The sequence below is a fragment of the Polyodon spathula genome, chromosome 20 (assembly GCF_017654505.1).
Source record: "Polyodon spathula isolate WHYD16114869_AA chromosome 20, ASM1765450v1, whole genome shotgun sequence".
Classification (NCBI taxonomy): domain Eukaryota; kingdom Metazoa; phylum Chordata; class Actinopteri; order Acipenseriformes; family Polyodontidae; genus Polyodon; species Polyodon spathula.
Genome location: NC_054553.1, coordinates 30,900,346 through 30,919,056, shown reverse-complemented (window position 1 = coordinate 30,919,056; position 18,711 = coordinate 30,900,346). Strand labels below are relative to the sequence as shown.

General features: G+C 47.4%; 1 protein-coding gene across 1 annotated transcript in view; it reads right to left on the bottom strand.

The window, feature by feature from the left end:
• Positions 1–18,711, bottom strand: part of LOC121295471 (regulatory-associated protein of mTOR) — a gene marked incomplete at its 5' end in the record, with an annotated part of 50,181 nt that overhangs the window by 7,124 nt on the left and 24,346 nt on the right. The window contains 10 exons of the mRNA XM_041220106.1: positions 857–963; positions 4,165–4,212; positions 7,050–7,154; positions 10,079–10,203; positions 10,317–10,431; positions 11,027–11,132; positions 13,058–13,168; positions 13,573–13,750; positions 14,037–14,140; positions 16,172–16,290. Of these exons, the coding sequence (XP_041076040.1) occupies positions 857–963; positions 4,165–4,212; positions 7,050–7,154; positions 10,079–10,203; positions 10,317–10,431; positions 11,027–11,132; positions 13,058–13,168; positions 13,573–13,750; positions 14,037–14,140; positions 16,172–16,290 (1,118 nt within the window). The remainder of the gene's footprint in view (positions 1–856; positions 964–4,164; positions 4,213–7,049; positions 7,155–10,078; positions 10,204–10,316; positions 10,432–11,026; positions 11,133–13,057; positions 13,169–13,572; positions 13,751–14,036; positions 14,141–16,171; positions 16,291–18,711) is intronic.

Genomic DNA, 18,711 nt, shown 5'->3' with positions numbered 1-18,711 from the left:
ATGCATATGCACAGTAACATACAAGTTTAAATCGATGATGTTAAATGCATATGTAGAGTCTTGTACAAGTTTAAACTGATGATGTTAAATGTATCTCCATCTACTTTGTTTCCTGGGTCCTTCTCTAAAACAAGCTGCTGTACCAATGTAATGAGTTTGTCCTGCTGTGTGTCAGAGTACATTTTTAGAATAAAAAATGAAAAATAAAATAAGTTGCAGCGAGTGTAAGAATAGGACTGGGTTAAGGTGGATTCGTCAAACCCTGAGGCTAGATGACTGAGAAGCTACAGAAGTGGCTTTCAATGAGACACTATTGCTGTATCTCATTTCTGGTTGGACAAGGGTTGCTGCATCTCACCCTTTCAAAGTATTAAACATCAATTTGTCCCCAAATGCAGGAGATTTCTGTAAGCTCAGAGTAAAGCCTGTCTGTTTTAATGTAGTCTATTCTTCTGATGAATAAACACACAGCCCCAGTGACAGAGAAAGACAAACTGTTCCTGAACATGCACATGGACTGTTTAATTATCATGCATGAGTTCCATAAACAGAACTGGGAGGAAGAAGTGGTAAGGGAGGGACATCAATCAATCTTCTATTTGAATACTGACATTAACCCGGGCCGGGTCTAGGGGCTGGAAGAAAACCTCTGTGGTATCCACAGTGAAACAGAGCCGCACAGAAAGGAACATTATTCAGAAGCACTTATACTCTGCTCAATATATGTTATGATTGAGTGCTTTATAAAGTTCTGGGGAAAAAAGAAAACCAGCACAACAGATGAAAGATAATAAAGCTCCCTTTGATATTCACTTCCAGAACTGCGTTGACTGCCGCACTGCAGCCGAGGGCGTACCTGTATCTTCATCTCCCGGTCTGTGTCCCAGATTCGGATGACCCGGACATCTCCTGACGTCATGAGCAGCCCCGCCTCCTGCTCCCAGTCCACCACCATGCCAGCGCCTGAGAGGAGACAAACCATCACTGCACCCCCACACTTTACCATGACACAACACTGGGCTAGGCTAAACGGGCTGTAATCAGTGTGCCTGATTCACCGTACCACTCTGCTTCCTCAGAACACACCAGCAGTATATTGTACCCACTCCAAACAAGACACTAATACCCTGCCTGCAGAATTCACAAACTCTTTCATTAGCTGGAAGTCATGAATTTTTCAAACAGACTAAAAATAAAAGCAGCACGCAGTAATGAATTCGTGATGCGACTGAGGGTGGATCTCAGGGGCTGCGCACGAGTGGATACGTGGATGAAAGGGGTGCAGCTGGAGGGATGGCTCTCTCGCTCCGCACACCGCGAGACTGCACCCCGAGCGCCAGGGGGTTTGATTAGAGTGCTGGCAGGTTAACCAACCTGTCTCTACTGCAAATGAGAAGCACTGGGAGGGCAGAACTCAAACTATATCTCAGCATGAGGAATGTATCAATCCGGAAACCCTGGGAAGAACCAAGACAATCTATCTACAAAATACAATATTTTATATATATATATATATATATATATATATATATATATATATATATATATATATATATATATATTATACAGACACAGACACACACACACATTCCTAGACACAAACAAAAATACTTTTTAATAAAGAAAATGTAACAGTTCTACTTATGTATTCTTTGGCATACCCATTCCTATACCAGACAAATGTTAAGTATCTGTTACGATCTCCTGAAACCCAACACAAGCTACCGCTGTGGAAACTGGGATATGCAGTTCTTTGTTGAGTTTAATTAGAGATAACACACCCTGCCCTGCCCACAATTCACTGCAGAGATGGCACATTTGTAAGCAAAGTGAAAAAAAAAAAAAAAAGATTTCATATCCAAAAGGATAAAATAAAGGCAAGACAAATAATCGCTCATGAAATCTAAATGAGTTGTAGTTAGTTTGAGCATGAGAGGTTCTACATTAAATAACACTGTCCGATTGCTACAGACTGCTACTCTATATATTATATTAATAATAATGATCATGTACTTAGACAATCACTGGTCTGCTTCTCCTATCCCTTGCAGCTCTGACCTGTCTGCTCTAATTCCACAGGAGTTTTACTCACTAATACTTGACACAGCTGTCACTGTTTGCAGGGCTGCTGAGTTTACAGCTCCCCAGTTCTTTGCTAAAATCAATAATAAATGATCACAGGGTTTCTCTCTCCAGAAGAATTTTAATGTGGCTCTCTGACACCTGATGTGGAGACTCAGGACGCTTCAGCGCTCCACATCTTTAGCAGGGAAAAAATAAATACTGGTATTTAACAGAGAGGTATTTGAGAGAAAGAAAAAGACACAGCGTTGCGTACCATGCTCAATCTCATCTGCCATTCCCCGCAGGAGAATGCTGTGCACACACACACACGCACACGCACGCACACACACATGCACAATCCTCACAGCAAAACCTGTTCATCTGCACAGAGAGGGGCATCTATTTGCACAACTCTGCACTGACTGTGTTTTTAATTACTGCTTTTCAGTATTTATACCAAGAAAGTTAAGACACGTTGCAATGGATCTCTTCCTATACTTATACTGACATCAGCAGGAGAGCTGTCCTTGCCTCTCGACTGCACAGCATGGGAAGATGCTCTTGTTTGAACCCTCTGGTTTGTGGTTTGCATTCGAGATGCCAAATCATTACTGTTTGCAGGCAGCTACCGAGCTACCGAGATGCGGGCAGCTTCTAGCCCTGTCCTGTGCAGTGATGTTTAATGTCACTGTCGAGGTCGACAGCCAGTTAACGAACCTCACTCACTCTTACACAGACATCACTGATACGCAACTCTACTGCCACTGTGTGCTCCCCCTACCTGCCCAGTACTACCCCCCTGCCCCTATCCTGCCTCTTGCTTCACTGCTGCCATGCTGCCGCAGTGCGCTAAGAGGTAGTAGCTAACATTATGAGCTTGTTCTGATGACTATTTACCTTCCTTCATTAAGCACTGTGTTAATAATCATGCATCTCCAGCCGGCTCCTGTGTAGGGAAGCAGTTTTATTTCATCCATCACTCTGACTTTCACATGCAAACCGGAGCCGAGAGGAAGCAGCAGCAGCTCCTCGCGGAAAAGCTTAACAAAACAAACAGCTCCAATCTGTCCTACATTCCACATATTAATAGGGGTGCTTTCCAAGAAAAAAAAAATAGGGTAATGTCTTAAATCAGGACATGCTAATGCAGTTGTACTGTGGTCAGTCTCTTTAATTCTTCCTGTTGTGTACTGCACTGGAGGCATGCAGGATCCTAACTAACTGCATATCAAAGACGGGCTGGCACTAACTCTCCCGTCCCGTGTATCAGAGACGAGCTGGCACTAACTCTCCCGTCCCGTGTATCAGAGACGGGCTGGCACTAACTCTCCCGTGCCGTGTATCAGAGAAGGGCTGGCACTAACTCTCCCGTCCCGTGTATCAGAGAAGGGCTGGCACTAACTCTCCCGTCCTGTGTATCAGAGACTAGCTGGCACTAACTCTCCCGTCCCGTGTATCAGAGACGAGCTGGCACTAACTCTCCCGTCCCGTGTATCAGAGAAGGGCTGGCACTAACTCTCCCGTCCCGTGTATCAGAGAAGGGCTGGCACTAACTCTCCCGTCCCGTGTATCAGAGACGGGCTGGCACTAACTCTCCCGTCCCGTGTATCAGAGAAGGGCTGGCACTAACTCTCCCGTCCCGTGTATCAGAGAAGGGCTGGCACTAACTCTCCCGTCCTGTGTATCAGAGACTAGCTGGCACTAACTCTCCCGTCCCGTGTATCAGAGACGAGCTGGCACTAACTCTCCCGTCCCGTGTATCAGAGAAGGGCTGGCACTAACTCTCCCGTCCCGTGTATCAGAGGCGGGCTGGCACAACCTCACCACCACCACCCCTTTACCCTTGAGATGAATCAGCTGTGCATTAGGCAATGCATAACCACTACTGACACTATTGTTCATTTAGAACAAATACATTCAAGCAAATAAAAACAACAAGACTGGGATGGGGCGTGGTTTTCAAAGCCAGATGGTAATGGTGAAGCGGAGGTGGACCAGAGGGAATGCTGGGAGCAAAGAGAGCAGGGCAGGCCTGTTTACCATGGAAACCAAGCAGTGTTGAGAGTGAGCGAGAGTGGGAGAGAAGATGGAAGCACTCACCTCCCTGCTTACTCCTGTCAAGATGGATTGAAACTCTTCGAGGCAGACCTGCGAGGGAGGAGGAGCAGACGGGGCATTGAGGGGGTCTGCTCAGGGTCAGGGGGGGCACAGCGTTAAACAAGCAGCAAGAAAAAACACAAGGTGTGCATACACTCACACACACACACAACCCCAACCTGGCCCTGTCAGGTCTCAAACACACATCACAAGACAGGCAGAGAGAGCCTCACAACAAACACGCCGAAGGGTGCAGCACACTGTCTGTTAAATCTGTTAAAAACACCATCAACACACTGTCTGGGCAAGGAGGGAAAAACAAGGTCAAACTATATCTCCCTGGAAATGTTAAAAATGACTTGGCTTTACCTCAAGCTTCAAGTATATATAAAGTGCTGAGAAAAAGTTTGTGAATCCCAATGCTAATTATGGAAATTCCACAATGGCCTTCTTGAATTAAAATTAACCAATTCCATGTCTCTTGAAACAAAATGATGTATGAATTAGACAAACAATGAGTAATTAAGATTCAGGGTATGTGAAAAAGTAAGTGAACCCCTGGTTTTATCAACTCAATTAAGGGGATAATTAGAATCAGGTGTTTAAATAATTAGTTAGATCTTCAGGAGGTGAGTTTGGGAGGCCCCACCCTATATAAAGATCAGAAACTTTGTTGGTTTGGTCTTCACCATACAGGTGTGTGGAAACACGTCATGCCACGATCAAAAGCAATCTCTGGAGGACCTCAGAAAAAGAGTTACAAAACCATTTCTAAGGATTTGGGGCTCCACCAATCCACTGTCAGAGAGATAGTCTACAAATGGAGAAAGACCACAGTCACTCTATCCAGGAGCGGTTGTCCTACCAAAATCTCTCCAAGAACAAACTGGAAAATCATCACAGAAGTTACAAAGAACCCCAGAGTAACATCCAAGGATCTGCAGGCCACTCTTACCTTGGCTAATGTGAATGTTCATGACTCAACTATCAGAAAAAGACTGAACAAGAATGGTGTTCACGGAAGGATAGCCAGGAGAAAACCATGAATTCTGCATTGTATCAGAAGATTCTACAGGAGAATGTCAGGCCATCCATCCATCCATCCATGAGCTGAAGCTGAACCGAAAGTGGGTCATGCAGCAAGACAAGCAGAATTACAAAAGACTGGCTGCAGAAGAAGAAATTCCGTATTTTAGAATAGCTTAGTCAAAGTCCGGACCTGAAGCGAGCTGCAAATGCAAGGAAACCCTCAAATGTCACAAGCTGAAGCAGTTCTGCAAGAAGGAATGGGCCAAACTTCCTCAAAATTGACGTGAGAGACTGAAAATGTTGATAAAGTACCATGTTTTTGTGTCATTTGTTTAATCGGGTTATCTTTATTTATTATTAGGACTTAATAATTTCTATTTAATAATAGGAACTACACTCCACATAGAAGTGCAACTTCAGGCAAAAAGCAAAAATAAAAAGACTGCTTCGTTGCAGCCTCTTTTCAAGTTGTTCATGGAGAATACGCCCACCACATTTCTTACAACAGGACTATACAACTCGTTCCATATCTGGAGTTGCTCTTTTTGCAAAGTTCAGTGAATTCCAAGTTTTTTTCTTGTGTGCAGGCATTGCTCTTTTGGTGCGCAAGGCCATCCTTATCTAAACTGGCACAGCTGTGCCTGCATGTAGAAGTATGCTGAAGGTTATAATAATCATTTCAAATTGCTGAAGCCTACAGCATTATCAGCACCCACACAATACCTGTTTTTCAACAATGCAACTGGCTTGTAACACAACAGAACCCCTTCAAGGCAATTACTGATATACAACATGTGTCCTTGTTGTCTACACACGCACCTATGGCATTACTGCAGAAGAGCATTCCAGTGTTTCCCAGGTCTGACATGACAAAAGAAAAAGCTCTTTGCAATCCTCTGGCACCGTTTCACACACACACACACAAGACTACCTGCTGCTTTATCTAAACTAATAGGACCAACGATCCTTGTTTTTATAGTGACCACACTCTGTATTGACTGCTTTATCTAAACTAATAGGACCAATGATCCTTGTTTTTATAGTGACCACACTCTGTATTGACTGCTTTATCTAAACTAATAGACCAATGATCCTTGTTTTTATAGTGACCACACTCTGTATTGACTGTGTTATTCAGATCTGAGATCTCCCAGTCTCTTCATTTGCAGCTCAGTTATATTTAGCAGTAATGCCTGCTCCAGTACAGTGTAGCACCCGGAGTTTAATTTGCAAGAGATTCTTGTGGAGGTGCGAGCTAGGCCATGCCAGAGTACTGCTCCCCCATAACCCCTACTGCCTTCTGTCCACTCCTCCACTCGCTCGCTTCCTTCCTTCCTTCCTTCCTTCCTTCATCTCTCCGTCTCAAAGGATATATATATGAACGATATAAATATACATCAAATACATGAATCCCTTTAAGACATCTCTGTAAAGCAAAGGTATTACACCTCTGTAATCCAGAAGGTGAAATTGTGAGAAGGTTAGCGTTCAGACTGCAGTAATACTGGAGAGCGCATTCACATTTTAGAAATCCGTGATGTCTCAGCATGGAGAGACAACACATCCCGTTCTAACCCATGTGATGAATTCCTGGCCAGTGGCTACACTGCCGTGTGTTTTGATTTGATTCTCGAGGATCCTGCTTGCAAGTTCCCAATGGTTATATGAAGAATAAAAACAATAAAAGGCTTTAAAAGCTTTTAATACAGATTTGATAGGAAACGTCACCTCAGTAGTGAAAAAGCACAGCGGCTTTCTTTGAAACGAAGTGAAGATCTGAATGATGCGCCAGTGCTCAGGTACACACGAGCGCTCTCTGACACAGCACAGTGGGTAACGGGTGGGAGCAGAGCACTGACCTCTGGTGGTGGGCAACATGTCGGACAGACCCTGCCAGGCCGTGACCATCTCGGGGTTCCTCTCCAGATCTGCAAAGTTCTTCCAGACACGGAGAGCCCCGTCATCTAGAGAAGAGAGAGAGAGAGAGAGAGACACAGCGTCATCAGAGAGAGCAATGAGAAGAACCCTCAGGGAGCTGACCCATCTAACAAAAGAAACGGAGGAGACCAACATGAGACTTAGAAACAAGTGCAAACGAACTGCCCAGCGAGAGGGCAAGGCTGCAGGGTTAAGAACTTAAGAAAGTTTACAAAACGAGAGGAGGCCATTCGGCCCATCTTGCTCGTTTGGTTGTTAGTAGCTTATTGATCCCAGAATCTCATCAAGCAGCTTCTTATTGATCAGGTTATTGATCTCTCATGCATCACAACCTGTATTGACATGTGAAGCCTCTTATTTGCACTTAGCAAACCCCTCCATAGCAAAAGAGTTAACTGCAATCACTCCAGGGGAGCCCTGGTGCCTCCTGCTCCTCTTATACTGTATCACAGGGTATCACTTACTCGCCTTCACGCATCCTTCTCATTAACTTTAAGAATCGCAGAGCAAACAAATTGCTGTCTCCAGCCCCGGGGCTTGGAAAACAGCCCCTCTCAGTAAGCTGCACTGATTAGGGAGCTGAGCCGAGCTAAGCCTTCTCGAATCTGTACATGAAAAGCTCAGCTTAAAGTTTCTTCCCATTGATCAGGTTTGATCAGTACCAGTAGGATCACCTTGTGAAACAGGCAACAAATCCTGAGAGCCTTTCACTGCAAAGCCCTGGCGCATGCAGAGATCCTGCAATCACTACTCAGGCCTGCAGCACTCTGCGTCAAGGCAGTGTCTAACCGGTGCAAGACATCCCTGCAGCACCATGCACTGAGGCAGCGTCTTACCAGTGCAACATATCCCTGCAGCACCATGCATCAAGGCAGTATCTTACCAGTGCAAGACATCACTGCAGCACCATGCATCGAGGCAGCGTCTTACCAGTGCAAGACATCCCTGCAGCACCATGCATCGAGGCAGCGTCTTAACAGTGCAAGACATCCCTGCAGCACCATGCATCGAGGCAGCGTCTCACCAGTGCAAGACATCCCTGCAGCACCATGCATCGAGGCAGTGTCTCACCAGTGCAAAACATCCCTGCAGCACACTGCACTGCTCCGGGATTAACTCAGGGATTTGTAATGTGGGCTTTAACATTCAGTGAAATCCCCAATGCCCAAGATACAAAATCATTACAGTGAATTAGAAACGTTTTTATTTAATGTATCTTAATTAACATAACAAAATGCATGAAAGTTTTCCAGCCAAATACCAGATCGACTAACGTATGCTCACTCATATGAAGTTAATGGAAATGTTAGACAGTGCGTCTCGGTGTCTGAACAGATCTAAATTTCAATTAGCAAGCTTGAAGACTGAGAAACACTAAGCTTAAAAATCAATTACAAAAAGAACACAGTGAGGAAGCTGGTTTGTTTCTCCACTATAACTAAGAAGTGCAATGAAGCTCTGAGCACAGAGCACACTTATGAAGAGATTGAGAGCAGAGCCGTTAACTTCTGCTACAGTACAGCATCCACAACAGCATCTCACGCGCCGGACTGGCTCTGCATCTCTCAACAACATCCCAGCATCTACTCACTCCACCTGCTCCAAACAGAACACCGCACTGTAGCCCAAAAGAAAGATCGCTTGCAGTTTAAAGGTTGTTATTTTTTTTTACAAAAAAATGTTTGGGAAAACTGTTCCTTATCAAACTGCAGCCCAAGAAGGCATCTAACAGTAGGTCTGCCTGCCTGCACCGCTCATCACACACACTCGCTTGTTTGCCCCGTGATTCAGCAGAAATAAACTCCTTCCTTGGGCACAGATGCCCAGGGTGGTGGGTGAAACAGGAAGCCAGAAAACAAGCCTCTTCTAATTTATACAGAACTGATTCCAACTCACAGAACACGGAATGAGCCCCAGGCAACCATCTTTACTGTGCTAGCGAACAGGCTGATTAGCAATTCATCACCACACTCACTCACACACAGAGGGTTTCACTAGCAGGGAGCAAAGCTGCTCCTCTACAGGGCAGTGGAGTGCCTTCCTCTGGCCAGTCCCGTGTCCCTCTGGCTCTCAGAGTGAATGTGTTTTCTGATCCACAGCTCCTCGGTGCTGTGTCCCTCTGGCTCTCAGAGTGAATGTGTGTTCTGATCCACAGCTCTTCAGTCCCGTGTCCCTCTGGCTCTCAGAGTGAATGTGTGTTCTGATCCACAGCTCCTCAGTGCCGTGTCCCTCTGGCTCTCAGAGTGAATGTGTGTTCTGATCCACAGCTCCTCAGTGCCGTGTCCCTCTGGCTCTCAGAGTGAATGTGTGTTCTGATCCACAGCTCCTCAGTGCCGTGTCCCTCTGGCTCTCAGAGTGAATGTGTGTTCTGATCCACAGCTCTTCAGTCCCGTGTCCCTCTGGCTCTCAGAGTGAATGTGTGTTCTGATCCAAAGCTCCTCAACGCTGTGTGTTTGAAACTAGACTCTTGCCACTGCAGTATCTTAACACTCCTGTCCACACATACTGCAGCTGGATGCATTACTTATTAGGGTTGTGCAGCTTTTTAAGTCTGATCAGAATTGAGTTCAGGTCCCTCACCACCCCCACGTCTGCCGAAAGGCAAAAAAAATAAGAAAACAATAGAAAATATAACTGTCTTCGAGGGCTTTATTGAACACATATATTTACACCTCCACAAATACAGACATTTTAGCTTTTTGTGTACTGATTTTAAAACACCCAGCAAGTACAGATAAAGACAATACAAAAGTTTATTTTTTCTTTTCTAAAACCTGTCCTGTTAAAACGGTGGGTTGCCCAGCGCCTGGGACTGGTGGATTTGTAAAGCACAGAATGAACCGTGGATCTATACAGGGTTATTTCCCCACACAGATATCACAGCGATTCACATGCCCGCTGCTCTCTGGTTTACCTGCACAGGTGTGTTCCTCATTGAGCTCTCCCTTACCTGTGGCTGTGAGCAGCAGGGAGCAGTCATGCCCGTTGAGATACTCCATGGCAGTGATCCGGGTGTAGCGAGGGTTCCCATTGTAGAAATAATCCAGCTTCTCTCCCTTCTCCCAGTCCCAGAAACTGTGTGTGTCGGAGGGGGGAAGGGACAGAGAGCTTGGGGTTAGGGAGCTGCTCACTGTGCTTCACTGTGACTCGCTATCCCTGTGGATGACCATGCCAGATCAGACCCTTACCAGATGCTGTCCTTGTCTGCCACAGCGATGCACGGGTTGAAGGGGTGGAACTTGACCACTGAGGGGACCCCGGGGTTCCTGTTGATGAAGATCTGGTCATCCAGACGGGTTATACCTGTAGAGCGAGGGAGAACAAAAGCACAGAGGGGGCGGAGGCGATTACCCACCCAGTAATGTGACAGCGACTGGGTCCTGGGTGTCCCAGTATGTGTGTGCGCGTGCGTGCGTGCGTGCGTGCTGTACTGCATGCTGTGTGTACGTCTCTGTGTGTGCGTGTGCGTGTGCATGCAGTAACGTGTTAGTGAGCGTGTTGTGTATATGCATGCATGTCTTTACTCTGTATATTAATTGGTCTCTCTGGCATTGCACCGTCCCACTCAGGGTTAAGCAGATACAAAGAGTCGGGCTGACGTGAGGAACTCAACCATTCTCTTTGTATTCTAGTCTGACTTCACAGGGGAAATTGGGAAGGCAGCAGCCAGAAACTATGAAACAGATTAAATGCAGTGACTCATCCAGAGCTACCAGCGCTCTGAATCAAGGGGAGGTGGAGGGGGGCGGGCGTCCTACACTGAGGTGGGATATCCTGGAACAACTCCATCCACTGCTCCTGCAAGGAACTCCGAGACACTGCGAGATGAAAATCTCCATTGTGCTGCTTCTTGCTGGGGTGGGGCAGTGCAGTGCAGGCAGTAATCAGCTGTGCTCACCTCTCTGTGTGATGTATTGGCTCTGCCGCCTCACCAGCGCATTCCTCAGAAATCTCCACTCACGCTCCTTTCTCACGTGGCTCTCCACATCGTGCTCCTCCGGGATCTGAGGACAGAGACAGCGGGTTACACTGTGTGTCCCTCACTGAGCAGCAGGGGGAAATGTACAGCCTGTGCCATCACGTTCCTAGCACCAGCACTGGATCAATAGGAGGCGTTATTGCATTTTGCAGCAGCAGGGAATCAGAGCAGTGCAGTAAGGCTGGGATCAGATGTAATAGACTCTGATGAGCCCCTCTCTCCCCATCCCTCTCCTCTAATGAACACATTTACAGCAGCTCTGGGCCCTGCCTGCTGATAAGAAACACCAGGTACCCCTGTAACCTGCTCCCCTCAGCGCTGGACTGCTGATATGAAACATCAGGTACCCCTGTAATCTGCGCCCCTCGGCGCTGGACTGCTGATATGAAACACCAGGTACCCCTGTAACCTGCGCCCCTAGGCGCTGGACTGCTGATATGAAACACCAGGTACCCCTGTAACCTGCGCCCCTCGGCGCTGGACTGCTGATATGAAACACCAGGTATCCCTGTAACCTGCGCCCCTCGGCGCTGGACTGCTGATATGAAACACCAGGTACCCCTGTAACCTGCTCCCCTCGGCGCTGGACTGCTGATATGAAACACCAGGTACCCCTGTAACCTGCGCCCCTAGGCGCTGGACTGCTGATATGAAACACCAGGTACCCCTGTAACCTGCGCCCCTCGGCGCTGGACTGCTGATATGAAACACCAGGTACCCCTGTAACCTGCGCCCCTCGGCGCTGGACTGCTGATATGAAACACCAGGTACCCCTGTAACCTGCGCCCCTCGGCGCTGGACTGCTGATATGAAACACCAGGTACCCCTGTAACCTGCGCCCCTCAGCGCTGGACTGCTGATATGAAACACCAGGTACCCCTGTAACCTGCGCCCCTCGGCGCTGGACTGCTGATATGAAACACCAGGTACCCCTGTAACCTGCACCCCTCGGCGCTGGACTGCTGTCACAGCGGGTGTTGCAGTCCGAACCACTTGGCTTTCTGTTTGGTTTTTTTTGTTTTGTTGTTTAATTACTTTAAAACACTGCAGAACTGCATACAGGTCTAAGAAAAATAACTTCTGTAAGGTTACTTAGTGCTGAAAGAGCACACCCTTATTATACAGGCACCTAGCATTGTCACTGATATATAATTGATTTTTAAACCCTAACCGCACCTGTACCTGAAGCTCAACATAGCCGTGCAGGTTCAGAGTCACACATGACTGAGAGATGAGTAATGTGCTTCATCTGGGAAGCCAGGTCGAAATCTCAGGAACTCAAACATCATTTAACAAAGCGCCAACGCCTTAATATTTCACTGCTTTCCAGAACAGTCCCATATGGTTACAAGCGATAATGAAGCAGCAATCAGAGGTCAATTATTTATGATTGTCTCAGGCTTCCAATTACAGTAAATCTAGTGCCTTTGGGGCGCATTACAATTCACTTTTGCTTAATACAATTGACAGAGCTCAAAATGTATCTTAATTCCAGATTCAAATTCAGAGCATTCCTTGACAACTGCCAAGCTCCCCCAGGCTCCGGCCCTAAATACCTACAGTACAGACACCACTGAGCAGGTCCAGGTTTTACAGCGAGCCCCAGATGCAGGGTGAGAGGAAGCACTGCTGAGCTCCACTGGGTCTGGTTCAGCTCATTGTAAAACCTGGACTGGCTCGGTCCGTAACGAAGGGCAGTAGGAGTTTCAATGTAGGGCTTAAGAAGATATTATTTAGCAGTCAAGGGAAGACAGCTCAATCAAAACTGAAGACTGCACTAAAAGTACAGGAAATAAAACTCAAAAGTGCAGACCATCAACCTCGAATATAGGAATCTGAATAAAACATTGAAACTATTTCAAATGGGTTATTCTCTACCTGAAAAGTGACCTGGGTGTGAAAGTGTTGATTAGAGGAGACTCGCAGCTCTCTGCATTGCTCTTCTCATACCTTCATGACTGGCTGTGCGAAGTACTTGGCACTCCAATCACAGAGGCCTGTCTGCATCGCCGCGGTGATGAAGTTCCGGTGTCCCACCCCCTCGTCCCCATCATCGGCACCCTGAAACAGAGAAAGCATCAGGACTGGGACCGGGGGGCGGTGCGTCAGGAGGATGGGGATGGAAGGTAGATGCATCTTCTCATCTAGGTGTAAACTGAGTATGTAAGCTTCTGACAGAGATTCCCACTTAGCATTGTCACGGTTTATTCCTCAGGGAGTTTTCATGACTTCTCCTAACTTTGTGTGATGAACCCAGCCGTGGACTGATCATGCACACAAACATTATAGTTTAGAGTCAATGTTGACAGATTTGGCCAAATTCTCAACATAACAGGAGGGTGAAGGAGAGGGATGGGAGGTGAGAGCTCTGGGGCAGAAGTCAGTGGTGGATGTTAAGGTAGGAAGGTAAGGGAATAGATGGGGGGTAGGGGCTAGTGTTAAAGGACAGAAGAGAGAGGCTGTACCTGGTCTGGACCCTTGTCGAACATTTTGCGTGTCCTGGTGAACTGGTGAGAGTGTGGCGCCTGACCGCCCAGGGTGGGAGTGTAGGGGGGCCGGGCCGTGGGCAGCTCTCTCCCTGCTGGCTTTGGGACCTCATTGGTCAGGCTGGAGCTGCTGGTGCTTGGCATCGGGGGCGAGCCTCTGGAACAGGGGAGACACAAGAGAGATCAGAGTCCTGCGAGGACAGGGTCACAGGCTGGGGTCAGACAGCAGGGTGGAGACACACAGGTGAGAGGGGAATGCATGTGCTGGTCAGTGGACTCAGTGCTCAGAGAGAACAGGACAGACACGCAGAGAAGAAACCTTTCATTCCTGTCCTCTAAGGTCTGAGTATGGAGGACCTGTTTGATTAAATTAGATTTGACACAGGAGGGTTTTGGCTCAGGATCTGGCTGTGTTTAAATGAAAGAGTTGGGAGTGCACTCACCCGACCTGGTGGATGTGGGTGCCCTTACTGGTGGGGCTGGCTGGGGCGGACTGGGTGAGGGAGCCGGAGTCCAGTATCCTCTGGGGCCGAGCATTCATGGTGGCCTGGGGAGTGAGAGCGAGAGAGCAGTGAACAGGGTGTGCTGGACAGAGGGACCCACTGTGTCTCTGCCCGTGATCCAGCCAAGGGGCCTGCCTGCAGAAATGCACACTCTTTAAATAATGTTGTTCTTCCATTTCCTCCGGAGCATTTTCTCCTCTCTCAGTGCAACGTTTCCAGGATATCCGATTGCAGCGATGGGACAGCCTGCTTTTAGTGAGAGGATCAATAGGCTGCATGCAGTAATGTAATTAAACAGGCACATTTCTTGTACTCGGAGGCGAAGCAAGGATGCGAGAATATGAAACAGCAGATTTCCTGTGCAAGCAGGAAAAAAAAAAAAAACCATTTTTGCTGTTCCGAAGAGATTATTAATTCACTAAGCAATTGTCCTATACTGTAGAAGCAGAGCTTGCTGTTAGCACTGTGCAGTAGATATAAGTAATTTTATTATATGATCTAATTATTGTGATGATTATGACATTAATGCAATACAAGTGAAACTTTTAAAAACAGTTTGCCTCTGAATATTTGTGTTTTATAACCTGACTCCCAGAACCTCTATTACATTAGACACATGAAAAATCCTGTGTTATATTTCTGGGAAAAATAATAAAAATAGATAAGTGAATCTCACAGGCTCAGAGGAGCTCAGCATTAGCAGGCAATTACCAGCACAGCAAAGCAAATAGAGCAGCGCAAAACGGCTGGCTGTTATCTTATAAACAGCGCAATGAAGTCTTATCGTAATGTGCTGCACTGTTTATAATGGACGGGAGAACACACTGCTTATCGACAAGGAATTGATGGTACACCAGTTCTCATAAACAGTGCCGGGTGAAAATAAAGTTGACGTACACAAGTGGCTGTCTTCATTTATTTATTTATTTATTACGCCTTTCTGTCCCCCCTCCCCTGGCGTTTTTATAGCTGAATTTATTCCTGCATTTATCCACAGCGCTGCACTTTAGGGGTTGAGAATAAGATTTATCAAAGCGCAATTACAGTGCAGTAACACATATTTATCTTCACACTTAAGTACTGTATTAACAGTGAATAAATACAAAAGAGATGTTCTGTGTGAGCCACCTAAACATTACTGCCCTGTCAACACGCAGAGGGGGTACCGTAACCACTGTGCACAAATCCCTCGTTCCTCTTTCAAATCACAGAATGAACTAGAAAAGACTGCCTTCCCAGTATTACAAGTGCCAGTGCCCTAGCGCACTTTGCAGATCCCCTGGATTTGTTGGGAGCTGACTTTTCTTTAAACTTTTCTTTTCCAGTTGAAGTTTGAACATGCAGGCAGATGAGTGATAGTTTTGCGAGTCCAGCTTTATGTGAACGAGAGGTTTCCCCTGTACAGCAGTTTTTTTTCCTCCTGTATATTCTCTCCAGCCACATTAAAGCAATCCAATTCTAGATCAATGTCAGCCTTCTGTGAAAGTCTTTCTGTTTTAAGATACTGCAAAAACCCTTTAGAGGTCTTGAAAAGAAAGCAGCTCTGAAGTGTAGTTACCCTAAGCAGAAAAAAAGGGCTTTGATCACTAAAACTGAGCAGAAAACGATGAAAATGAATGAAATATTATCAGGAGGGGAAATCTTTGGAGAGAAGAGTTGCAATTATTGCTCGGCTGTTATATCCACTGTATTATATCAATTGTAACCAAATGAAGGAAATCATTTGTTTTATCCTGGAGAACTACTTTATTGTGCATGTGTATAGGGCTGTATTTCTAAAGCTCAAGTTAGAAAGAGTTTAATTTAATGGCCATCCTGTAAGGAGGGGCTTCAGGGAGCCATCCCTGCTTAATTGCCTTTGCACAAACTAAACTGCTTCCATCCCACAGAGGAGCAGTAACGCAGAGCTCGGCCCAGGCTGTTTGAGAAAGGCTGCTCCTGCCTCTCTCTTCTGGTCCACCTCACATTTTCCAGGGATGAGGAGGGCAGAGAGGAAGAGAGACAGAAGATTGAGAAGCATCAGTATGAGAAAGGGAAGCCAGTCCCGAGACGAGAGCACACAGGCACTGCTCTACCTTGTATGCGATGCTGTTGAGCACCTTCATGGCCAGGTCATACACTTCGGGGTACGGGTCAGCAGCCAGGTGGAGCAGCACCCTCCAGATCTGAGTGTAAACACTGTTAAAGGACACCCCTGCAACACAAAAAAGACCCAATTAGTGTACCTGTAGATCACAGCACTGCTGTCAAATGCTAACTTGTGAGCACTTGGCCTGATCCTAGAACATCATCAAGAACTTGCTTCAGAACACTCAAATAAGGATTCTGAATTCAAGTGGAGCAAACTACCAAGAATGAGAAAACGCAAGACAATGGGTGGTTTGCATTCCACAACTAGAGAGATAAGCTATAAGGAAAATGACAACATCTCAACACAGCACACAGTATGAATGACTCACAATGACTGCAATCATTAAGAACACATTCAAGAGGCGGTGAAGCCATTTCAAGCTGTGTGCAGAACCTTGCGAGGCGTGACCGAGACAATACGGAAAGCTGCTCTGCATTAGCATGGCCACGTGTAACGGCTGACCTCCTGAAATCCCCTGTGAGAGGCTGGCAGATTGAACGAGGGCAGCCGCTGCTCCGAAGCCTGCCTGCCTGCCTGCAACAGGAACGGCAGCTGTGAGCAGCACTCGCTGCCTGAGCTCTGCTGATCTGTATGCATGGTGCACTTTCTCTGACTGTGTAGGTTAAGCAAGGACTGTGGGGAACCATGAAAGGCTTGCTGCTGAGGAGAGGCTCCGAGCGCTCCCTTTCAGCTACGGAGCTCGTTAACACATGCAGCACCAGCCTGGGCATCAAAACAGCTCAACGCACGCAGGCACTCGCTCAACCTCTCACACGCACACACACACACAGTGACACCCTCACAAACACACACCCTCACGCACGCACTCGCTCACCCTCTCACACGCACACACACACACACACACACACACCCTCACGACGCACTCCTCACAACACACACACCAGTGACACCCTCACGCACGCACTCGCTCACCCTCTCACACGCACACACACACACAGTGACACCCTCACAAACACACACCCTCACGCACGCACTCGCTCACCCTCTCACACGCACACACACACACAGTGACACCCTCACAAACACACACCCACACGCACACACGCACGCAGGCACTCGCTCACCCTCTCACACGCACACACACACAGTGACACCCTCACAAACACACACCCTCACGCACGCACGCACGCACGCACGCACGCACACCCTCACAAACACGCACCCTCTCACACGCACGCACACAGTGACACCCTCACCCTCACGCACGCACACAGTGACACCCTCACACACACACACCCTGACCCTCACGCACGCAGGCACTCGCTCACCCTCTCACACGCACACACACACACAGTGACACCCTCACAAACACACACCCTCACGCACGCACGCACGCACTCGCTCACCCTCACGCACGCACGCACTCGCTCACCCTCTCACACGCACACACACACACAGTGACACCCTCACACACACACACCCTCACCCTCACGCACGCACGCACTCGCTCACCCTCTCACACGCACACACACACACAGTGACACCCTCACAAACACACACCCTCACGCACGCACACATCCCTCACACCCTCACGCACGCACGACACCACACAGTGACACCCTCACACACACGCACCCACACACTCACGCACGCACACAGTGACACCCTCACACACCCTCACCCTCACGCACGCACACAGTGACACCCTCACACACACACACCCTCACCCTCACGCACGCACACAGTGACACCCTCACACACACACACCCTCACACACACAGGGACCACCCGCACAGCGGCCGTCAGCCACAAGCTCACACTGCACACACACACACAGTGACACCCTCACAAACGCACACCCTCAACACCACGCACAAACACAGGCACACGCTCACACCCTCACGTCACACACGCATGCACAAACACACAGTGACACCCTCACACACACGCACAGTGAAACCCGCGCACGCGCACGCACACACACACACACACACACACACACACACACACACACACACACACACACACACACACACACACACACACCTCACGCACTCCAGATTTTACAAGGAGTTTAATAAAACACACCTGAACTTGTTAACTGTACACTGTGGCTAATCAATCACATATAAACCTGGAATGCATAAAACAGCTATGTAATAGGAGTCTTATTTCCATCCCTGCACACTCACAAGAGGAGTCCCGCACCATGGGCAGGGTGGGGGAGGGGCCACATAAAATCACCCGCTTAAGAAGAAAGGCAATTATTCAAATGCTTCAGGCAATTAGAAAGTATGTCAAAATAAATTATATGATAATTAATCTATAATCAAGTGATGTGCTGAGAAAATGCATTTAAATTTGAATTAGCATAATCATAGTGTTGAGCAGAATGAAAAACACTAATGAAACACAGTCTGAAAAGATTACATTAAAAACAAAGACAGAGCATTAAACAGCCATCATGGAGAAGTGCTCATTAGGAGTTTGTGAGGGCGATTGGAAACGGCACTGCAGACAACA